A 25,146-nucleotide genomic window follows, 5' to 3' on the forward strand; every position below is an offset into this window, starting at 1 on the left:
GCTGAGCGTTTCATCAACTGTTGTTCCGAAAAGCGTGCTGCCGTTGAACGGTGTGTTCAGGATGCTGTGTTGCACCTCCGGTTTGAAACCGGATATCCTGAGCCAGGCGTGCCTCCTTTCCGTGACGCCCATCATCATGAGCCTGCTGGCGGTGTCTGCCCCATCCAGGGCCGTCTTAAGGCAAGAATTTGCCGCGTTCTTTCCCTCTTCAACCAGCTTTTCGGCTTTCTGCCTGGCATCCTGGGGCAAGTCCTTCACCAACTGCCCTAGTCCCTCCATGATTTGGTACATGTGCCTGTTTATCAGGGTGTTGGAATTAGCCATGCACCAGTGGGTCGCGGCATTCCGTTCGATCCTTCTGCCCACCAGATCCATCCTTTTGCTCTCCTTATCCGGTGGTGGGCCCGAGGTAGTGGGTACGTTAGCCCTCCTCCTTGCAGTGGCCGTGATAATGGAGTCTGCGGAGACCGTGCCCTGAATGTAGGCCGGGTCCTTTGTGGCATGCTTGTACTTCTTCTCAGTTCTGGGAGTTACTGCCTTGCATGTTGCGGGCTCCCTGAAAGCTTCCTTCCCCTGAGCCAAGACGCTCTCGAGCATTGGAAGGAACTGGCTCCTCGTTTGTGTTGGGAGCAATGTTTCTAGAAGGAAGTCTGCTTTCTGCTTCTCTTCGTCGAGCTTGAGCTTGAAAGCTGCTGCGGCAGCTTGTATCACCGAGTTGTAGGCCCCGATGTCGTCCGGCGGCGAGGGCCTCGAGGGGTAAGTGTCGACCACCTCCTCCGGGCTGTCGGTGTCGACATCTATGTAATCTACCTCCTGTAGGTCAGAGGGTGTCGAGTCTGCGTCCGTCCTGCTCTTCCTCCCCATAGTTGTAACTATCGTAGGGATTCTCGTACTCCTCCTGGTCGTCGATCACCTCGACGTCCTGGTCTTGTTCCTCGACGACTTCGGTGATCTCTTCCTCCTCCTCGACTGCCTCCATCACCGGTGGCTTGGTCTTGTGAGGGATCTTGAAGGCCTTCATCTTTGCATCGAAATCTTTCTTCCGCTGCATGATGTTCTCCATTTCGGCCTCGAGGCGCCTTCTCTTCTTCTCCATCTCTGCCGCGTGTTCCGCGTCGGATGGGTCGGCCGTTCTTTTTGGCGGATGGTTCGTCGCCGTACCTTTCGTCGTCGAAGTTTTCGACGTCGACGTCGGACCGGGTCTTGGGTCTCTGGTCGTCGTCAGTTTTGGGTCTTTCTCCCTCGGCGTCGATCGATCCTTTTCGGGGACGATTTTTGACGTTTTCTGCTGATCAGCAGCCCTCGGCGCCGGGGACTCCTTCTCGGAGGATCCGCTGGGCCTGGGAGTAGTCGCGGACGCCGCCTTTTTTGGCATCGGCGTTTTCGGGGTCTTGCCCTTGGTTTCTCTAGACTCAGAGTCTCTCGGGTTCTTGGGGGCCGAAGAGTCTCCTACCTTGTCAGAAGTCTTCGTGTAATCGGTCTCTACGACCGTGTAGCTGTCGTCTTCAGCGGCAGCATTGTCTTCTTCCTCGGAGGACATCCCCAGCTCGTAGAGGGACGGAATCGGGGCCTTCCCCTGCAGGGTGGCGTGTGCTACCCTCTGCCACTCTCTCACACGAAGGGTCTTCGGGGCGAAGGCGGAACAGGCGTTGCAGTCTCCGCTTTCGTGGTCCACCGGTAGGCAAAGGTTGCATACCGGGTGCTGGTCCTTCTGCGCGTACTTGTGGTGGCAGTTACGGCAGAACTTGAACGGCGTGTTGTCCATCATCGAGCGTCCAGGGCCTCTCTGGTCGCGTGTTCGTCGACGGTCGTCGATGATTTCGATGAAAAAACGCCTTCTCCTTGCCGGCTTTTCGTCGATGAAGTCCCCTGCAGTCTTCAGATGACTTCTCCTCGTCTTTTCTGTATTTTCTTTCTTCTTTCTCCAAAAATGTCTGGAGCCCAAACGGGAACGATCCAGACCCGACCGCGGAAAAAAATAATCTGAAGATGGCGCCCAAGAGTGGGAGCTTCCGCAGGAAGCATGCCGACGTCACCGGAAATACACCCAAGGGGGGTGTGACGCCGACGCCCACCTGGGCTACAAAAAAAAAAACCAAAGAAAAGACTACGAATCCGGACCCAACCACAAGACCGCGGAATAATGCACAGCATAGTGAATCCAGAAAGATTCACGCTGCAAAAATTGATTTTTTTCTCTTCCTAGGTAGGCGGCCACTGCAACCAGATACTTTGTGAACATCGGTGGAGCTGATTTTATTCCAAACAGGAGTACCTTGAATTGGTAGTGTGCTCCGTTGTTGTAGGAATCTTAGGTACTGTGAGAAAGTGCCATCTTTCTTGCATGGTATGCCCCCACTTTTTGCTGAATTGCTGATGTGCTTTGACTGAGTGTGCCCTGGGTGCCTGTCAATCAGGTGCCCAGGGCCTGTGTTCCTTCCTTAAAACTGTGTTGAAACCTAAACACAATTGGCATCTCTGGCCACATGTCAGCCCCTGTAAATGGTACCCAAGGTACCCAGAGCATTGTGACCAGACAAGACCCCTAAGGGCTGAAGCACTTATTGTGCCACCCTTAGGGGCCCAGTACCCGGACACACACACACACTGCCTTTGCAGGCTGAGTGTCTTGGTGCAGAACTAAACAATAAGTCGACATGGCACACATCCCTGTGTGCCATGCCCACAAACACACTGCCCTTGCATACCTCAGTCACCCCTCTAGCTGGGTGCACTATGTCAGTGGTGTGGGCACAGGTGCATGAGCCCCGTGCCTTACAGTATCTAGGGCTATTCCTGGTCACTGTAAGTGAAGTGATGCCATTAAGAGTATATGGTGCTGGGAGGTTGTCATTACAAACTCCACAGCACCATAATAGCTACACTGAAGTCTGAGAAGTTTGGTATCAAGCTTCTCAGCACATTAAACCCGCACTGATGCCAGTGTGGGATTTAATGCCAAATGCACGACAGAGGGCATCTTAGAGATGCCCCTTGAAACCTAACCAACTCCCAGTGTCCTGACTGTGTGGCTACCGAGGCTGCCACCACCAGACAGGATTATGGAGCACTGGGTCTAGAGCCTGCCGCTCTCGGGGTCCTGAAACAATGCACATCCTGGGACGAGGTGCCAAGCCTCCTCCCCCAGGATGGGCAGGGGGAGCTTTAAAGGCATGCTGCCTTTGTGAGCTTTCCCAGGCCACTTGCTGTACTCAGCAACTGGCCCCCACCGGTTCTGACCCCCACCCTGGCGGCAAGACAGGCGGGAAAAACAAAGGAAGGAAAGGGGGTGTGCCAGCCTCGGCCAACCCCACCCCTCAGATGGGAGAGGCGAGGTGAAGCACAACTCTGGGCTACCTCCATCTTGAGGATGGGGAGCACTACCCAATCAGAGCTAGGCTCCTGCTCCCCTCCCACTGGAGAGTGGCTGAATAGGGGGTGTACTCACCAAAGGACATGAACCCATTGGTCCCTGCCCATGCCCTACCTGTAACGCCCCTAAATGTAGTATTTAGGGGCACCCTGAACCTTTCTTTCTCAGATCCCGATTTTGAAACAAGAAGAACAACAAGAAGAAAGAAGACCTGCCGTGCAGCTGCTAACAAGAGGACGACACCAACTGACTTGGCCCCAGCCCTACAGGCCTGTCGATCCTTGAACCTGCTCCTGCTAAACCCCGGCGTCTCCTACGGACAGCAACCTCGAAAACCGCAGAGGACCTGCCTGCCTTGCTCATCTAAAGACTGGGACTCCCATGAGCAGTGGTTCTGTTCAAACAGCAACAACCCATGGTGCCAGCCAGGAACCGTGAATCCAGCACACTCTGCACCTTCCGAACCCTGCCCGTGCCTACGTGGACTGTGACTAGGAGTCCAGCACCCAAGGACCCTCCTCGACGGTCCTGACGACGCCTGCAGCCTCACAACAAGGGGCCCCTCCAACCGCGACCAGCTGAGGGTAAGATTTCCCGACATCCAAATACACCCCTGCACCCGGTGTCCCACGGCCCCCTGTGCCCAACTCCTGGGTGTCTACCTATCCTCCAAGATCCCAACTTACCGCTCAAAGTGGTGGCCGCACCTGAAGAATCTCCGTCCCAGAGTCTGCAGCCTTTGTTCAACTTCCAGCTTTCCCAGTGATTAACATTGGGCCCGAAGGCCTAAAAGCACCCTGCACCCAGCCGCCCGAGTGCCACTGGAAGTGCAGCAACTACCCTACTCTACATCCCCACTTGCCCTATGTAAGTGACCAGGAGCTCAGCTCCCACTGCGGCATGGTCTGCCGACTTGCAACCACCAACCGAAGGCCCCCTATCCTCCATAGGATAACATTGGCCTACTCACTCTGCACACGGCTGCCCATGTGCCCCTGTGCCGCTGATGGTGTAAAAACTGTACTTACCTGACCCTGGGAGACCCACTGAGTCTACCTCCAGAACCTTAACTCTGCCAGCCAAGTACTTACCGAAAACTTCATTTTCTTCATAGGGTAACATTGGCTGGATTTCACTCAGAATTTCTTCCAAGTGTGGAGTTTTGCAACTTTAAAATATTCACTAAAAATCATCCACTCAACGAATTCTGAATTACTCCCCTGTTATCAGGAGAGCTCCCAGTGCTGTATCTTTCAGCCCAGCACTGAACCTGAAAAGTAATTATAACCGTGATTTACTGTTAACTCAATTTTCCTCCGTAGGAATCCATTGTTAGGTTTTTACCAGAAAATCTTCTGTCGATTTTTCAAACTTACAAATATTCCTTAAAAATCGCCTGTGTAACAAAAACGATTTCTTTCAACTGTTTACAGGAAGTGCACCACAGCTGAATCCAGGATCCAGCCCTGAGTAAGAAAAATCATTGTAAAGTAATTAGACTGCATTTACTTAAAAACTCCCATTGAGCTAAATGTTATTTTGTGTTTAAACTTGTGTTGCATATTGCAACAACTGTAACTATTGCATTTAAAAGTCAACTGCTATTTGAAAATATTCAATTGCAATATCTCATTCTGAGAAAGTATTTATGATACCTACTGTGGTTCTAAAATAAAGTAACTATATATTTTTATATACAAAACAATTGGCCTAGAGTTCAGTTCTTGAGTGTGTGAGACCATTTGCTGACAGTGTGTACAACAAATGCTTTACACTGTCCTCTGATACTGCCTTAGTGCTCGACTAAGCTACCACTTTAGAGAGTAACATTATATCTAACTTTAGCCTCTGCCATACCTCTGGAGATTGTGGACTCTGTGCACACTGTACCTTACTTTTGTCCAGTATATACAGAGTCACTTTCTTACAAGTACTTTCTGTGTTTTTTGTTCATGGGAATATGTAAATAGGCGTCCTTGAAGTTTATTGTTGCTAGGAAATCTCCTTTTTGGATTTGCTGGATTATTTCTTGAAGGGTACACATTTTGAAGTGTTGTGTCCGTATGAATTTGTTTATGAATCTAAAGTCCAAAACTGGCCTCAGGGTTAGGTCTTGTTTTGGCACAAGGACGCATGGCGAGTAGTTTCCTTTGTGCTGTTCCTGTTTTTGTACTGCTTCTATTGCTTGTTTTAGATACAGTTCTTTGATTTCTGTGTTTAGCAGTATTTGTTCTGATTTGGGTAATTTTCTTATCCTTGGTGGATTTGCAGGCGGTGTCTTTGTTAGCTCTATGCAATATCCGTGTTGTACCAAATGTAATATCCATTTGTCCGTTGTGATCCTTTTCCACTGGTTGTGGAAAAGGATATTCTTCCCCCCACTGGCGTTCTGTGTGGGTCCTTTTTTGTGTGGAAATCGGTTAGAGGTATTACCTCTTCCTATTGAGGTTTGGCCTCTTTCTCTGCCATTTCCTCGCCCTCGAAAGGGCTGCTTCTGTTACCGTCAGCCCTGGTAACCAGATTGTTGACCCATTTGTTGACTTGTGTTTTCCCCCTGGGACTGATGCGGCATCTGCTGGTTTTGGTCGAAGATGCCGCTTTCTGTGGTCTTTCTTAGAGAAACCTCCTCTTTTGAAAGATCCTCTTTGTTGTAGGGCCCCCATTGCCCTAGCCGTTTCATTATCCTTCTTGATCTGTTGAAGGGATTCATCGACTTCCTTGCCAAATAACTCTTGTCCATTAAGAGGCTTGTTGATAATTGAGGTCTGGACTTCTTGTTTGAATCCTGAGATCCTGAGCCAGGCATGTATTTTCTGAGAATGGTTCCCGTGCACATTTGCCTGCTTGCGGTATCTGCTGCATCTAGTGCAGATTTCAGGCATGAATTAGCTACATTCTTTCCCTCTTGGACCACCGCTCTTGTTCTTTTCTTGTCCTTCTCTGGGAGTTTGTTTATAAACTCCTCTATTTCATCCCACTGTTGGTGGCTATGTCTGTTCAGCAGGGCATTTGAATTGAAAATGCGCCACTGCGTTGCTGCTTCTCTCTCCATTCTTCTGCCCACCAAGACCATTCTTTTGCCCTCCTGTTCTGGTGGAGGTCCTGTGTTGTAGACTGCGTTAGCTCTCCTTCTGGCTGTTGTTACGATGATAGAATCTGGCGTAACATATCCCTGTATATATTTTGGGTCTTTTGAAGAGGGTTTATATTTTTCTCCACTCTAGAAGTTACCCCTTTGTTAGATGCTGGCTCTTTGAAGGCTTTCTTGCCTGGGTCCAGAATACTTTGCAACATGGGTAGGTATTGTGTCCCCCTTGTTGCAGGTGTCAGGGTTTCAAGCAGGAAACATGTATCCTCCTTTTCTTACTCTAGAGGCATCCCAAACTGGTTTGCAGCCCTTTTCACAATTTCATTGTAGGAGGCAATGTCATCTGGGGGAAATGCCTTTGAGGGATAGCTGCAGATCTTCTCCTCTGGACTCTGGGTGCCTATATTGTTCCATTCGTCCTCGAAGTTTTCTTAGTTTTCCTCTTCCTCTGGTAGGTTGTCGTATTCCTTGGGATCTTCGCATCGAGGTTCCAGCGTTGGTGGGGATTGAAGAATAACATCTTCCTCTTCTTCGACGTCTCCAACCTCTTCGGCGTTTCCGGTTCGACGTCTGGAGCCTTAGGGATGTGATACTCCTTTAATGATTCGTCGAATTCCCTCTTTCTTTGTAATAGCGTAGCCATCTCTTCCTCGAGTCTTCTTTTCCACTTCAAGGGCCCTTTCGGAGTCGGATGCCGGGGTCCTCCTTTTCTTTTCGGCGTCGACGTTTGTTTTCGGCGTCAAGGCTTTTTTTGCAGGTTCGTTGTCGTCGACCCTTGACTTTGTAAGTCTTGTGCGACTTCCCCTCTTCGGCAACCCTTGAGTGGGTGCCGTGGGTTGCTTTTGTTCTCAGCTGACCTTCGATTGCCTTTTTGTTCGGCGTCAGGCTGCCTTGGCTGTTTTCAGTTCGCTGCCCTTCGGTTCCGACGAATCTTTGGGGCTTACCTTCTCCGTCTTTTTCTTCGACTCCTTCACCTTCTTCGAGGCTTTTCTCAGTGTCTTTTTCTATAACTTTGACGTCCGATCCTTCATATGTGGATTCCGGAGGAGCTGCATGCTTCTCTTTGTCGCTCGAGAAACCCATCTCTCTCATGGAAGGCTTCTTTTTTGGCATAGACATTGTGGTGTAGTGGGCCCGTCTCTGATTTCAGCGTGTCCTGAGAGGTTTCGGCAGGAACGCTGCACAGGCCTCACAGTCTTTGTCCTGGTGATCCTTGGGTAGGCAGAGGTTGCACACGGGGTGTGGATTACGCTGTGCGTATTTGTGATGGCACTAAGGGCAGAATTTGAGTGGGGTCTTCTCCATGGCCCCTACCTCGCCATTTGTGGCCCTGAGTGGTCCTCTTCGGGGCAAGATGGCGGCCGCTACTGTGGCCGTGTGAGTAGTCAGTGTGCTGCTCCCTGTGGCTCCTCACCTGGTCTGACTCTACCGACATTCAGGCTGCGAGGGCAGGGCTCTGGCTCGGCGTGGATCCTTCTCTGAGCCGGGGGGGTCCTCTCGACAAAGTCCGGCGCGGAGTGCGGTGTTGCAAGGCAGCGGCGGGTCTGTGTGGTTGCGGCATCTTCGGGAACACCTGGGGGCGGAGTACTTTGGAGTACGGCGGAATACGGCGCAGCAGGTTCGCGGACCAAGCGGAGCCTGCGGAGTGAGAACGCCAGAACAGCTGAGCCTGATAGAGCAGTAGGCTCCAGCGTGTGTAGTGTGTGCAGTGCTATGGCTCCGAAAGGGAGAGGAGCGAAAACCGGTGGGGGTGTTGTGGCAGGTTCGGCAACAGCAGCAATCAGAGCAGCGATAGCCGAGGGTGGAAACGTTGGTGCAATAAACAATGGAAATACGGCTACAGAAGCAGCCTCCCAGACACCCAACACTGGCAATGTGAATGTTAATATCAATCGTCGACAACGAGAGTGAGCTGGTAACTCTCCGATGACCGGTGAGCAGGTGGACCCTGGTATTGCGATATGCTCGCCGGTGCCGCAGAGTAGGCATACACAGCAAGATGCACAGCAGGATAATCGTATTAAAAACCGCACAGTACCTGCAATTTTTAATAAACGACCTGCACTGAAAGCCAAAGCACTCGAAGACCTGGGCGTGGCTAATCAGAATCCCATACATACAAACGCTGCCATGGATAATATATTACTAGCTACAGCGGCTGATATGGTTAGTGTGCCAAGTTGTGAGTCAGATATAGCCACCAATATAGTCACGCTACCCGTCAGCAGTCCATTGCTCCTGGGCAAAGCATTACCTGGTAGTTCAACCTTAGATGGCTTAAGTTCTTCGCTGGACAAAGGAAATGATGTTGAATATGCGGGCTCAGAGGGCAAATTCTACTCCATGTCCGATCTATCAGTAGTGTCAGAAAATGATATCGAAAATGATAATAACTCCAGTACAGTGTGGGACTGGGGGGATGGACAGGATGAAAGAGGATGAATTAGAGCAATCCTTGTATCAAGAGACCGTGAGAAAACCAGGGGATCCTGGTGAACGCCCCCCCATGCATTGACTGAGCCTAATGATCAGCCTAGATGGGAAACTACTGCAGCGGTAGACTTAGGCCCGGAGGGAGCACACTGTGCAAATAAGTTGGATGACGGTGATGATGCTGCAGTCACTTTAAACACAATCTACAAGAGTATCATGGACCATCGGGCTGAGACAAAGGCTGAAGGTTTGCGCACACAGGGAGCTGTGCGGAAATTACAAAACACGGTACGACGTATTGCTAAATCCTGCGCAGAGATAACTACTCGGGTAGTGGAGGCAGAGGAGCGCATTTCTGGTGCCGAGGACTCTTTAGTTAAACAACAGTCGGCTATTGAAATGCTTCAAAAGACCATGGCGGATGTCGACTGGAAGTTAACAGATTTGGAGAACCGATCAAGACGGAATAATTTACGCGTCCTGGGTAAGGCGGAGTCTAAAGAAGGGCAGGACACAAGAAAATTCATTGTCGAACTGTTCAAGGAGTCTTTTCCTGAGTTAAAAGATTGGAATTGGGAAACTGAGGTCATCAGGGCGCACAGATTTCCGTTTGTACAACGTAGGAGAAAAGGTGACCTCAGAGGAGATATGAATGCACCTCCTAGGGCAATTCTAATCTGTTTAAATAACTATCTGCTGCGTGAGGCAATCTATGACCTGGCTCAGCCAGATAGGAGGCGAGCTGGCAAGGGGTGCAAATTGTTTGTACGTCCCGATTTCTGTCCTTCTACAGTACAACAAAGGTGGCAATTGAGGAAGCTGATTTCATCCTTTCAAGCTAAAGGTGGCCAGGCATTCCTCCTTAATCCTGCAAAATTAAAAGTGCTATATAAAGAACAAACTCGCTATTTCACTTCGGAGATTGTGGCACAAGACTTTTTGAAGACAATGGGCAGCGAGTAATGTACTGTACCTACTCATCGCACGATGTAACATTTCAGATGTTTGGTACTCTTCCAGTGCTGATTTCTGTGTTCTCCCTTATCCTTATATTGTTTGTTTTTGTTTTGTTCTCTTGCTCCTAAGAGCACTTATTATTAGATTAGTTTGAGCTGGAGCTGAATATGAATATAATATTCGGATGTTTGGGATTCGAGCTAATAAATGAGGCAGATATAGGTTTGGAAAAAAAGAAGGAAAGAGGAAGAGAAAAAGAGGAAGGGAAAAAAAAATATATATATAATGCACTGTTCTCATGCTTAGCAATAAGTACTTAGCTTCTAAAGATGACAGAGGGAGAGAATTATAGTGCACTGGAAGAGATGCTGTAAAGTAGGGTATCGGTCAGGTGGGGGCTTGGAGGGGGGAGCAGCACGCAATCACTCTCCATCGCAGAGGACATGCTCCTTAAGCCCCGGTTTGGGGGGCGGGGGGGTGGGGGCAGGGGGTGTTTTTGGGGGGTGGTGGCGGGGGGAGGGAGAAATAACAAAATCGATACAGGAGTACAGTTCCTTACATTGTTTGAAAGTTTGGTTTATTGGGCGCACGCGTTTCTGTTATGGTGGCACAGCAGAATTTGATGGTGGTTAAGGGTATCAGAGTAGGTACCAGGGGCCAGGGTATCAGGGGCTTGAATTCTCTCGATAAAAGACAGCGGGTAGCAAAGGAGCTTCAGATGCTCCGCTGTGATGTCATGTGTCTCCAGGAGACCCACATAGTATGGGCTAAGCGGAAATTGTTAGCTGAGCTGGGCTATGATCTAGTGGCATGCACCAAACAGGCCTGGACATCTAGGGGTGTTGCAATTTTGGAAAAAAAACATATAGGCAATACAGGCAGGATCTTGACGGATGGACTTGGGAGATGGGTAATAGCAGAGTGTCTTCCAGGGGCAATGAAATTTACGCTGTGTTCAATATATGGCTCTAATTTAGACGAAGCAGCAATTTTAGAATTTCTCAATGTTGAACTAGCAGCATGGCCTACACCTGTGATTCTATGTGGTGACTTAAATATACATTTGTTACCAAATATATTGTGTAATAACAGCTCTAGGTATACGGGCAGGAAACCAAAGGTGTTTAAAGAACTCCAATCACTGATCTCTGCACATGGTTTGGTAGATGCTTGGGTCTTACTCAGGGGCACTGAACCTGGATACACCTTTTTTTCCTGCCCTCACCAAAAGCTAGTGAGATTGGATTATTTTTTTGTTTCGCAGTGTTTGTTGAATGGTGCTTGTATCCAGGTCTACCCAAGGGTGACGTCTGATCATGGTCCGGTTGTGTTAACTATTTCTGGCATTGGTGTAGTAACTAAGCCTAGGGGGTTTTCATTCGACCGGACACTGCTCTTGGATCAAAAATATCTTACATATATGAAGGAATGGATTACTGCTTTTTTCCGTATTAATCAGGAGAGTACTGATACAGGCTATGTCTGGGATGCTTTCAAGGCTACTTTTAATGGGGAAACCCTCAGATTTGGGTTGTATAATCAAAAACAACTGTGGTTAAAGTTACAGGAGTTATATCAGGGTCTTATAACGGCTGAAGAGATGCTCATGCAGGGTATACATGCTGGCGCAGATATTGGTGAATTGGCAACAGAAGTGTCTCGCTCCAAGGCAAAAATAAATCTCTACTGGAGTCAAGAGGCTGTTAAGCGGCAGTTGAATTATGAATATGGGGAGGCAAGTGGCAGGTGCCTAGCCCAAAAACTCAGAGTAAAAGAAGCGGCTCAAAGAAGAAATGCGTTACTTACCTGTAACTGCAGTTATCCAGTATTGGTGTCTTTCATAGATTCACATGCCTGAATCATTCCCCGACGTCGAGACGGGAGTCTCCGGTACATAGAAAAGTAATGTCCTATAGACATACATAGAGAATAGTAGGCCTAAAGGCCTCACCTTAGTAACATATCCATGTCCTTTTGTAAAAAGGACCAAACTCTAAACAAGAGCCAATCAACTATCACCTCCCTCTAGAACCTTCCTGGCTGGAGCCTCACTCCCTCAGATTTTCGTACGCCCTAAGCTAAGTAGGCGTGACACAGAGAGTTAGGTGAGTCCTTCCAGGGGAGGCGGGAGGGTTGCATGTGAATCTATGAAAGCACCAATACTGGATAACTGCAGTTACAGGTAAGTAATGCATTTCTTATCCAGTATTATGGGTGTCTTTAGATTCACATGCCTGAATCAGAGTAGCAAGCAATGGAGAGTGCACATTTCTGATGGAACAGCATATACAAGTCCTTAGATAATACACATCATGCGAGCATGAACCATCATTAGACATCCACAATAAGTATTAGTAAAGAAATGTGCATACTAGAGTAGGATCGAGGGACGGAGGAAGGCTCACCTTACTGAAATAGATGGCGTAACACTGCTTGTCTCACTGCTGCATCATTCATCAGCTCCGTATCCAGGCAGTAGTGCCTAGTGAAGGTATGCGGCGACTTCCATGTTGCCGCCCTGCAAATGCCAATGACTGGCGCCCCTGCAAAGAGAGCCATAGAAGTGGACCTAGCTTTCGTGGAGTGCGCCCTCACTTTGGAATGCAATGGCTGTCCAGCTTGGTCATGACAGAAAGCAATGGCTGCAGAAATCCATCTGGAGATGCTCCGCTTGGTAAGTGGTAGACCTTTCCTAGGTCTGCTGTAAGCTACGAATAGCTGGTTAGATTTCCTGAATGTTTTCGTTTTGTCAATGTAAAACTTCAAGCATTGTTTGAGATCCAAAGAATGCAGCAATCTTTCAGCTGCCATGCTTGGGTTTGGAAAGAAGGAACGCAGAACCACAGGTTCATTTAGGTGAAAGTCCGACGGGACTTTTGGGATAAACCTAGGATTGGTTCTCAGGATTACTCTGTCGTTTTTTAAAACTGTCGAAAAGGATCCTGGATTGAAAACGCATGTAGCTCACTGAACCTCCTTGCAGATGTGAGCGCCAGGAGGAGTGCTGTTTTCCACGAGACATACTTCAGGTCAGCTCTGTGTACTGGTTCGAACGGATGTTTCATGAGCTGGTTAAGAACCGCATTGAGATGCCAGGTAGGTGGCAACACACTTACTGTCGGGAAAGATCTGTATAATCCTTTTAGAAATTGCTTAATCAACCTGCTTGACCAGAGAGATTGACTCGTTGAAGTTCTTTTATAACGAGATATTGCTGCTAAGTGTACTTTAATGGAGGAGTGGGCTAGGCCCGACTGTGCCAGATGTAATAGATAAGGTAAGATTTGCTCCGGTGAGGAGGAGAAAGGCTGAATGCCTTAATCTGCACACCAAACACAAAAGCGCTTTTATTTCAGGGAATACGTTTTGGTCGTGCTATCCGCCTTTGCTCTGGCACGAATGTCTCTACAGGCTTGTGGAATATTCAGATTGTGGAACTCTCGGAACTCAGGAGCCCGGTAGCTAACCTGAGAGACTTCAGATCCGGATGGTGAACTTGATTGTTGTTCATTGCGAGCCGAGATGGATACTGCCACAGGTGGATCGACGGCTCCAGGGATAGACGGTGGAGCTCTGTGAACTAATGTTGCCTCGGCCAAGTTGGGGCTATTAATATTAGAGTACAAGGCTCCACCTAAATTTTCCTGAGGACTCTGGGAAGCCTCGGGAATGGTGGAAAGGCGTACGCAAAGACGTTGCGCCATGCGATGGAAAATGCATTCCCTAGAGACCCTGACTGGGGATGCCAACTTGCGAAGTGTGGGCATTTGGCATTCATTCTCGTCGCAAATAGATCGATTTGCGGCGTGCCCCATCTGGAGAAGATCTCCTCGATAATTTGTTGATCTAGCTCCCACTCGTGTGACGATGTTTACTGCCTGCTCAATGCATCGGCGAGCACATTGTCTGCGCCTGGGACATATTTCGCCCTTAGGCTTACATTGTGGAGTATGAGCTAATTCCAGATTTTTTTTGCGACTCGCGAGTGAGTGTCAGCGAGCGTGTCCCTCCCTGTTTGTTGAGGTAGTGCATAGTCTTGGTGTTGTCTGTCCGGACTAGCACCAGGGAATGTTTGATTCTTGGTAGAAAAGCTTGAAGGGCCAGGAAGACCAACCGCAATTCGAGCAGATTGATATGTAGTTTCTTCTCCATAGGAGACCACTACCCGCTTATCTGTAGCTCTTGCAGAAAAGCTTCCCAGCCTTCCAAGGAGGCGCCTGTTGTGACAACATGAGGAGCAGCCGGAAGCAGGAATGACAAGCCTTGAGACAGGTTTTGAGATGACATCCACCATTGCAGGGCTCCGACCATCTGAGGATTCACTTTTATGTGGCCGTCAAATGACCCTGTGCATTGGACCCACTGCTTCGAGAGCGCCTCCTGTAGATTCCTCATTCGTAGTCGACAGTGAGGAATCAGGAGGATACACGCTGACATCATCCCCAGGAGGGATTTGAAGAGGCGGACTGTCAAGTCTTTCTTCAAGGCTACTATAGCAGCTAGTGCAAGGGACTTGTTCATCCTCTCTCTGGATGGGAAAGCTTTTGCTGACCGTGTGTCCTGGGTTGCACGTAGGAAACTGATGCACTGAGAAGGTTGTAGGACCGATTTTTCCTGATTGAGGGTGAGAACCAAGCAATCGAAAAGCTTTAAACAGGCGTTGGAAGACCTGGACGCGTCTTCTAAGGATGGAGCCTTGACCAGCCAGTCATTCAGATACGGAAAGACTTGGTGATGGCACTGTCTGAGATATGCCGCCACCGGGGTACGACATTTCGTGAATATGCGCGGTGCAGACTCGAGCCCGAAGGGCAGAACGCGAAATTGCAAGTGTCTGCCCGCTACTGCAAATCGCAAGTACCTTTTTGTGATTCCTGTGAATTGGGATATGGAAGTAAGCGTCCTGTATGTCTAGGGATGCCCTAAAATCCTGCTCTTACAGTAGTTGCAAGACCTCCTGGATCGTTACCATGCGAAAAGACTGCTTCTTAGGAATTAGTTGAGGGCCCTGAGGTCCAAGATTGGTCTCCACTTCTTGTCTTTTTTCTGGATCAAAAGAAGCGGGAATAAAACCCTTTTCCCTTCTGAGATGGAGGTACTCTCTCTATTGTTCCTTTCTGCAGCATAATCGAGATCTCTCATAGAAGCAGCCGTAGATTTTTGTTATTTCCGCTGTCCTTTACCTTGAAAGGACGACCTTCCAAAAGAGGATTGCTTGTTTTGCTGTTGTTGGCGCTGTTGGTATTGCGGTCTACTCTGGCTTGAAGAGCAGGAAGACTTGTATTGATAATTTCCTCTGTAGGAAGACTGTCCTCTTCCTCTATTTCTACTAAAGGACTGGTTCTTATACTGAAGAGTGCCCAAAGCTCTCGCAGTGTCTGCTTCGTCAATTTTTTGTGCCAAATAGTAACTGGCTATCATATGGCATGTCCAAAATCTTTGTTTGCACCTCAGTACGGAAAGAGGTTGCCTTTAGCCATCCTTGGAGCCGCAAGACTGCTGCTCCAGCCAACTGGCGGAACACTGTCATAGCGATATCCATCGCGCAGTCTATAGTTTCTGACGCCGATGCTTCACCATCTAGCAGAATCCTCTTTACTTCCTCTTTGGATGAATCTGGCAATTCCGACAGGTGTGGGGCTATGTGTGCCCCCAATTGCCTATTATAGCTTCCCAAGAGCGCTAGGGCGTTCGCGGCCTTTACCGTCATTGCCGACATTGAGGAAAACCTATTCCCATGTAGTCCACTCTTCTTACCTCCTTATCAGGAGGAAGCGACAAAGGGGGCGAAGGATTCCTGGAAGCCTTCTGGGCCGCCTGTGTCACCACGGAGTCCGGCTTAGGATGTCCTGTTAAACACGCCGGTGCTGTATCTGGCGCCCTATACTTCTTATCCAACTGAGGGATCACTGGTGATACAGAGGAAGGGTTATGCATGACTTTTACCCCTTCTGACTATAGGTAATCGATAATTGGTATTGACCTTACTGCCTTCTTGAGAGGTTCTGTGAAGTCATACTAGAAGCAGACCTGTTCTTGAGAGACCATTGAGATCTTAAAACATTGAGCAGCCCTCTCTACCACATTACAAGAGATTCCAGAATTGTCGGAATTTCCCTCGTCGACGAGCCCGTCAACGAGATCGGCGTCATGGACTATGCTGTCGTAGACGAGCAGTCATAGACGAGGCCGTCGTAGGCGACGCCATAGACGATCCGTCGTAGACGAGGCCGTCGACGACGACGCCGTCGTAGAGGAGCAATCGTAGATGAGGCCATGGTAGACGAGGCCATGGTAGACAAGGCCATAGTAGACATGGCCATGGTAGACGAGGCCATGGTAGACGAGGCCATCAAGGACGAGGCCATCAAGGACCAGTCCATTGTGGACTAGGCCATTGTGGACGACGTAGACAGGCCGTCGTAGACGAGCAGTCATAGATGAGGCCGTCGATGACGATGCCGTCGTAGATGAGCCATCGAAGACGAGCCCTCGTAGTTGAGGCCATCGTAGATGAGGCCATCGTCGACGCCGTAGACAGGCCGTCGTAGACGAGCAGTCATAGACGAGGCCGTCGTCGACGACGCAGTCGTAGATGAGCCATCGAAGACGAGCCCTCGTAGTTGAGGCCATCGTAGACGAGGCCATCGTCTACGCCGTAGACAGGCCGTCGTAGACGAGCAGTCATAGACGAGGCCATCGTCGACGACGCAGTCGTGGACGAGCCACCGTAGACAAGCCATCGTAGATGAGGCCATCGTAGACGAGGCCATCGTCGATGCCGTAAACAGGCCGTCATAGACGAGCAGTCATAGACGAGGCCGTCATCGTCGACGAGCCGTCGTAGACGAGCCATTGCAGACGAGCCATCGTAGACGAGCCATCATAGACGAGCTATCATAGACGAGCCATCATAGACGAATCCATCGTAGACGAGGCCATCGTAGACGAGGCGATCATAGACTAGGCCATCGTAGACGAGGCCATCGTAGACGAGGCCATCGTCGACGCCGTAAACAGGCCGTCGTAGACGAGGCTATCGTCGACGTCGTAAACAGGCCGTCGTAGACGAGCAGTCATAGACTAGGTCGTCGTCGTAGACGAACCATCGTCGACGAGCCGTCGTAGATGAGCCATCGTCGACGAGCCGTCGTAGGCGAGCCGTCGTAGACGAGGCCTTCGTAGATGAGGCCATCGTAGACGAGGCCATCGTAGACGAAGAGGCTGCAATAGGCAATGATGATGGTTTCTTCGTCGACGATCAGGCTGACGATGTTGTCTTCTTAGTCTTTACCTCAGGAGGTATAGAAGACGCCATCCTGAAGGGTCCTATTACCAGAGGAGGTGATTTTGACGGCTCAGAAGTCGTCTTTTTTACATGAGCAAGTCCTTTACTGTCCTTTTCCACAGAGCGAGTAGATTTTTAAGAACTGCGCCCTGAAGACCCATGAGTGGTCTTTTTGAGGGCCTTCTCAGGACGTTCCCCTGAGGAATGAGTTTGAGGGGATTTTCTTCTCTTTTGAGATCTCCTAGATGTTGAGGTCAACGCCTCATCACTGTCATTGGAGAAAAAAAAAAAACTCCTTTCTGGTCTTAGTGCTCCTTACCAGACCTTCTTTAAAGAATGTATTTGAAGGTAATCCATAGTAGAAAGAATCCTTAACAACCAAGTTATTTAATGAAGAGAAAAAACACAGAATCTGAGCAGAGCTCAGAGGAGACTCCCTTAGCACAACGTGCGGTAGAAAATCTGAGGGAGTGAGGCTCCTGCCAGGAAGGTTCTAGAGGGAGGTGATAGCTGATTGGCTCTTGTTCAGAGTTTGGTCCTTTTTACAAAAGGACATGGATATGTTACTAAGGTGAGGCCTTTAGGCCTACTATTCTCTATGTATGTCTATAGGACATTACTTTTCTATGTACCGGAGACTCCCGTCTCGACGACGGGGAATGATTCAGGCATGTGAATCTATGAAAAGACACCCATAATACTGGATAATTAATACTATCTTGGACCCCAGTGGGCGTTGCATTGAGAATGAGACTGGCATATTGGAGGTATTTAAGAATTTTTATGATAGACTATATGCTGGAGAACACTATGATAGTCAAAAAGGTGAAACATTTCTACATCGATACTGTGAACAGGGTCTTGGGGAGGAGGAAGCAGCGAGGCTGGATGCCCCCATTACGATGTCTGAGCTGGAGCAGGCCATAAATGGGTTGGCAGCTGGTAAGGCTGCCGGCCCGATAAATTGCCGCTGGAGTTATATAAATGCTTTTTGGGTGTTTTACAGGAGGATATGTTAGCCACGTTTAGAAGGGCATAGAGCGGTGCTTCTCCTAAATCCTGGGACGAGGCCAGCATTGTTGTGTTTAGAAAAAAAGATAAACCTGCTGACGTGCCGGCATCATATCGCCCTATATCCCTGTTGAATACGGACAGCAAAATCTACTCAAAGATTTTGGCCACTAGGTTAGCGGCAGTCATTACTCCACTGGTGTCAATGCGACAGCACAGATTTATTCCAAATAGGGGGAACGACAAATCATGTGAATCGGGCAATAACTTTATTAGACTACGCTAATGGTACCGGGGATGCCTTATTTTACTAGATGCCGAGAAGGCTTTTGATCGAGTCTCATGGTGCTTTCTATGGGATGTGATGCGGCGTCGTGGTTTTGGGCAACAGTACATTACAGCTGTACAAACGTTATATCGTCAAACTGTTGCAAGAATATGCACCATTGGGCTCGAATCAAAGGCAGTGGTTATCCGGAGGGGCACCAGACAGGGCTGCCCCTGCTCCCCATTATTATTTTCATTATATATTGATCCGTTTTTAAAAATGATTGAACACAGCCCGCGGATACAACCAGTAATCATACAGCAGCAACAATACCGTGCAATGCACCTAGGCCAGCTACTCCTGGGAGAGGAGCTGGCCTAATGGCTAGGACGCTCGACCTGGGGATCTGGGTTCGAGTCTCGGTAACGACGCCAAAAACCTCCTGTGATTCTGGGCAAATCACTTAATCTCACCGTGCCTAAAATGAATGTGTGTCCGTCCTCATGTAACGTAACTGGTGCTAAGTAAAGCGCTCTGATACCTGATTCGGTTCGGGTCTAGTTCGTGCTATATAAAACTCTGCTAAAAAAAATAAAAAAATAAAAAAAATGCAGGAGATAGAACAACTTGCAACAGAGTACGGGGCAGTATCGGGCTATAAGTTAAACACAGACAAAACTCAAATTCTATGTCTGAATGTTGGCTCTTACACAGATCAAAGGGTGTCACAAGAGGTTACTTATTTGGGAGTTCGGATAAGGACCTCGGCGTCTGCGCTGGTTGAGTCCAACTGGGGGAAGCTGATGACGGGGGTTCGTAGGCAACTGGACCAATGTGAATGCCTGCATCTTTTGCTAGTAGGGAGATGTAATGTGTTAAAGATTATGATCCTTCCAAAAATATTGTATTTTTTTAGATGTGTACCTTTGGAGATACAGCGAGCTAATCTCGCACAACTACAGTCCTTGTGTATGAGATTTATGTGGGCTCGTGGGAGAGCGCGTAGAGCAATGCGTTATATGGTTCTACCCAGAGCCGTTGGTGGGTGGGCTGTTCCTGATTTCACTCTTTATTACTACGCATGTATGTTACAACATATGAATATATTGCTCACAGGGGCAGGGCCTATAGACATCGCAGAGTCTCCTTCTATATATCATATGCTGCTAGGCACTGAAGTTAAAAATTGCCTGTTTGTGAATCTAGATTGGAGCTATTATAAACGTACAATATTCAAGATATTTATAGCCGCATATAAAGTGTAGAAAGTTATCAAGAAGATATATGAGGTAGAAAAAATATCTTGGTATACCCCAATGACAGCTACAGCCATTTTCCCCAGAGTGTATTTTGGGATCTGATTGTACATAACTGGCGAGCTAAAGGCATTATCATGGTTGGGGACCTTTTTATGGAAGGTGGCCTTAAATCGTTTGACCAGCTTAGGGAGCAATATCAACTGTCCCGGGAGGATTTTAAAAAATATTTACAAATTAGAGATTATCTTCTGAAAGCTCGATGGAATATTCAACCTAACCCCCTTTTAGAAGCAAACAGAAAAGCAGCAAGAATATGGACACTTTATACACTTATGCTTGGTACAAAACCTAATGATTTGGAAGAGCACTGCCATAAATGGGAGAATGGACTGGGATGTCATGGTATACATTTGGAGACTTCCATCAAACTAGACGGACGATTATGTCTGTCTGCCAAGCTATCCGCCCAACACTATAAGATTGTCTTCTATCTGTATCTTACACCTGATAAAATTGCTAAATGGGGCAGGGATCAGGAGGGAAAATGCTTTCGCTGTGGGAACCCAGTTGCTGATGTGGTACATATTTTTTATGCATGTTCACAATTAAGTAGATTATTGGAGCAGCTGGACAACTGAAATCTTGGGATCTCCTATACATTTATCACCTATGCAGATTTTGTTGGGGGTAGAGATGGGTTTAGAGGAAGATATAGTACACAGTAAGGATGTATATTTGATTTTTTTTTAGCCACAGCTGTGTTAAGATTGCTTATAGCTTCTTGTTGGCTACAAAAGGATGCCCCATCATTTGAGGTTTGGAGGGCAAGGTTTTTGGCTATGTTCAATATCAAGTACAGTCTATATGCTCTCAAAGGTCGGCACAAACGAAAATTGGGTCAGAAAATTTGGGGTGCAGTTATGTCTTATCTGGATATGGACATGTAAATCTTTTTTTTTTTATTATCTTTCTTTGTGGTAATTGTATGCTGTCTATCATTTCTCAGTATGACCACTATAATCTGCTTTGCATTTGGTAAAAGAAATGACTATTAATTTTTTTTTCATGGATTGTGGCACATGTGCCCTGTTTCTCTTTGTTACTCATAGATTTCCTAATACATATATAAAAAAAAAAAGATGGATCTCTTCTCGTTGATCCTATCGATGGACGATCTTCTTTTCTTGAAGTTTTTTTGGGAAAACAAACTTTTCTTCGGAGCTTCCTGTCTTGCGTCCAGACCCAAAAGCGGAAAAAAAGAATCTGAAGATGGCCACCGTGCACGTCGACCTCCAGGATGCCGTCTGACGTCATATGGGGGACGTACTCGACACCAAATGGTGGCCGAAAGCGACCAAAACAAGAAAAGAAAAAAATGACTATTCTGGACCCAACACAGAATTATGCACAGCATATGAATCCAGAAAAAGATTCACGCTGCAAAACTTTTTGTTGAGATCTATTTGTTAAGAAAGAAGCAGAGGAATAGATACATTCCAGAAGCTTCCTCCTTCATCCCACATTATCTTTTATGATTCTCAGAAGCATGCCATAGTATATGGTGCCAAATATCACTGGGAATCCCAAACCGTACCTACCTTTTCTGGAATCAGCTGTCAACAATCCTTAGATAGTCAGTGTAGGCCTCCAATACTGTGGACACAGACTAAAGTAGTTGTACATGTTACGGCTGATTATCCGTGGTGAGCTAATGACGGAACAAATCTGAATACATAACATATCCCCTGCTAGGAGTCTTAATTTACTGTGCCTTCTAGAGTTTGGTTGAGGGTCATAATCAATATTTAAGCCTCCAGCTAACAAAACAATGTTAGATTTAAAACAAGAGTGACATTTATTGCAAAGTGTTTTTTCTCTACAATATATGTCACAGGATCCCAGTGTTTGCGACATGGGAAGACCTTTACAGGAAACAGAGTTTGACCTTTCTCTTTAGAAAAGAAAAGTATTCAGAAAGAAAATGAGTGCAAGAAATTTAGAGCATTTATTGGGTGGACAATGGGTTAATTTGTACATGTGATAGATAAGGTCGAAGAGGAGTTGCCTTTATAAATAATTTCGAGTTCATCACATTATGGATCAAAGCAGTAATGATCTTTCTATGCATGCGCATATCAGTTCCGTTGTCTCCTCCTGTTTCCTTTCCCTCCGCCTCATTCGCAAAATCTCCCGGTTTTTTTCTGTTAATGCCCTCAAAGTTATTATTACCGCCCTCATTACATCCCGCCTGGATTATGGAAACGGCCTGTACGTAGGCATTCCGGCCTACGAAACTCGCCGGCTCCAGGCCATCCAGAACCAGGCGGCCCGTCTTGTTCTCCGTCTTCCTAAGTTTTCCCATATCACTCCTGCCCTAAAAACCCTTCACTGGCTCCCCGTTCATTTCAGGTCCCAGTTCAAACTTGCCTGCTTGGCCTTTCGGGCGCATGCCCGCTCCGCTCCTCTCTTTATCAACTCCTTAATCTCCTCTCACGCCCCCAGCCGTTCTCTTCGCTCGTCTTCTCTATCTCTTCTTCACGTCCCCCGCTTCCGTAAATCCCGCACCGGAGGCACCCGTTTCTCGGTGCGGGCCCCCCAGATCTGGAATACTCTCCCCCTTTCTATTCGCTCCATTCCTATCTTCTCACACTTTCGTAAAGCTCTCAAAACTTTCTTCTTTCTCCAGGCTTTCCAAGGCTAATTCCTCCGGGCTCTTTGGCAGATACTGATGTGTTCCTTAGCGCCAGGAAGCCGCTTGGCCGCAGTGCGCTCTAGAAGTTTCTTTTTCATTTCATTTCATTTCATAGTTTGTCTGCACTCTAGGGGCACTGTTTTTGTGCTTGATCATAATCTCCTTTTCACAAGCAAAAATGTGAATGCAGGTCTGATAATACTTTTACAATGTTATAAAATGCTATGGCACAGAAAGTACTCTGACCCAGACAACTATTCCAAAATACCAAAACAGCCACTCACCTTTTCAACTTTGTCATAATTTTTTGCCTTTATCTGTAAAGAATTAAAAACATTTATTGTTAAAAATATATATATGCCATTACCAGCAGTAACACAGAGGCAAAATGTGTTTAAGGGCTCAACTCAGTATACATCAGCAACAACTTCCAACATGAGGCAATTTTAGAATGCGAATGGTATCACAAAATGTAAATTTTTAATATCATGTCAGAGAAAATATTTCACTTACTCTTTTAAAAAAAGCTATTACTTTAGTACAGAAAATACTGCATCACAATGAAACAACCAACTTTGTATTTAGGGAGTGAAGCTTCACAAACACCAACATTGTGGTGGGTAAACAAGATTATTGAAACTGATGGATAAAGGGGAAACAATTATCACTGCATTGGTGAGCCGCTGCCTTTTCACAGAACTTTGTACACGTTCCCATCATTTGAATTTGTAGCTAAAAAACACTCTTCTAGTTCTACACCCATTCCTCCGCCTTGGTTGTAGGAATCAGACTTAATAATCTGTACTGGCAGCTTTAACAGTATTTATTGCCTAATTTATTTTTCATTTAACTTATAAACGAGGTACCAAAGCACATGTAGGGAACTGGGATTTTGCTGCAGCATCCCCACACACACTTTTTGGCTTGTAATTGATGCAATTTTGAGTGAAGTGTACTGGGTTCCTGCTAACCAGGTCCCCAGTACCAGTGTTCTTTCCCTAAAAAGGTTCAATTGTTTTACCCAATTGGCAAAATGTTACCACCCTCTGTAAGTCCCTAGTAAATGGTACCCCTAGTACCTAGGGCCTGAGGTATTAAAGATGGTCCCTAAGGGCAGCAGCACAAATTGTGCCACCCTAAGAGACCACCGTAGGAAGGAAAATGCTACTTACCAGTATACATATGTTCTTGGCATGTAGAGCTGCAGATTTCTACACTTTGCATTAGATCGCCACCTGGTGTTGGGCTCGGATGATTGCATGTTGTTGTCGTCTTGGAAGAAGTTTTTGTAGTCACGAGATGGGGGACTCCTCCCTTGGACAATAGTGCGCATGGGCATCGACTCCATCCTTAGATTGTTTTTCGCCATGATGGGAAATGATGGAGTTAGTAGAAATAAAGAAGGGCTGTACAAGCGTGTATATCTAATTAAGATAAAACTGGAACAGATACAGGTCCCGGGGAGGCGGGAGGGCGTGTAGAAATCTGCAGCTCTATATGCCAAGAACAGATGCATACTGGTAAGTAGCATTTTCGGTTCGAGGCATATGAGCTGCAGATTCTACACTTTGCATCGATTGTGCAGCAGTATCTCCCCTAGCGGTGGTCACCTGTATCAGTTGCAGTAGTTTGAAAGAGAGTTTTGAGGACAGCTTGGCCTACTGCAGCTTGCTGCTTAGCTTGCACATAAACACAATAGTGTTTAGTGAAGGTGTGTTGAAGACCATGTTGCTGCCTTGCAGATGTCTTCTAGGGGAATGTTCCCTAAGAAAGCAATGGAGGCTCCTAGTTTGCGTGTGGAGTGCGCTCTAGGAGGAACTGTTAATGTGCGTTTTGCCTTGTAATAGCATATTTGTATACATTTAACAATCCACCTTGCAATTCCCGATTTAGAAATGGGGTTGCCTTTATGTGGTGGAGAGAAAGCTACAAATTGTTGCTTTGTTTTGCGAAAGGATTTGGTCCTATCTATGTAATAGAGAAGAGCTCTTCTGACATCAAGTGTGTGTAGAGCTCTCTCTGCTACAGAGTCTGGGTTTTGAAAAAACACTGGTAATTCTACAGATTGGTTTAGATGAAAAGGAGTAATTACTTTAGGAAGGAATGTAGGATTAGCACTTAGAAACACTTTGTTACGGTGTAATTATAAAAATGGTTTCTGTATAGTGAAAGCTTGAATTTCACGGATCCTCCTAAGAGAGGTAATAGCAATGAGGAAAGCTGTTTTCCATGTGAGAAATTGTAGTTCACATTTATGGAAAGGTTCGAAAGGGGGCCCCATGAGCCTGGTAAGAACAATGTTTAGATTCCACACTGGAGAGGGTTGTAACCTAGGAGGAATAATTCTTTTTAATCTTTCCATAAAAGATTTTATTGCTGGTACTCTAAACAACTACATATGTTGTCTGTTTCGTAGATATGCCGCAATGGCTGCAAAATGTAAAGGTATAGATGAATATGCCAGATTACATCTTTGTAAATGGAGAAGGTAACAGATAATATTTTGGATGGAAGCATCTAAAGGATCAATTTGATTCTTAGTGCAGCGAATGGCAAATCTTTTCCATTTAGCAGCATAGCAAGCTCTAAAAGTAGGCCATCTGGCTTCTTTAATGATATTCATACAGTCTGGTGGCAGGTTAAGGTAACCAAACTCTAAGACTTCAGGAGCCAGATCGCCAGATTCAGTTGACCTGTATCTGGATGCCTGATGTCTCCATGGTTCTGCGTTAGATAGGATGGTATCAGAGACAGTTTTTGGTGTGGCACTAGGGAGA

The 25,146-nt window shown here is 47.0% G+C and overlaps 1 protein-coding gene across 2 annotated transcripts in view; it reads right to left on the reverse strand.

The window, feature by feature from the left end:
• The window catches only part of CSTF3 (cleavage stimulation factor subunit 3), a 601,400-nt gene that overhangs the window by 356,209 nt on the left and 220,045 nt on the right, over window positions 1–25,146 (reverse strand). For both annotated transcript variants that reach the window (XM_078680868.1, XM_078680867.1), the window contains one exon: window positions 22,654–22,686. In XM_078680868.1, the coding sequence (XP_078536994.1) occupies window positions 22,654–22,686 (33 nt within the window). The remainder of the gene's footprint in view (window positions 1–22,653; window positions 22,687–25,146) is intronic.

This window comes from Lissotriton helveticus, chromosome 3_1 (genome assembly GCF_964261635.1).
Source record: "Lissotriton helveticus chromosome 3_1, aLisHel1.1, whole genome shotgun sequence".
Taxonomy (NCBI): Eukaryota; Metazoa; Chordata; class Amphibia; order Caudata; family Salamandridae; genus Lissotriton; species Lissotriton helveticus.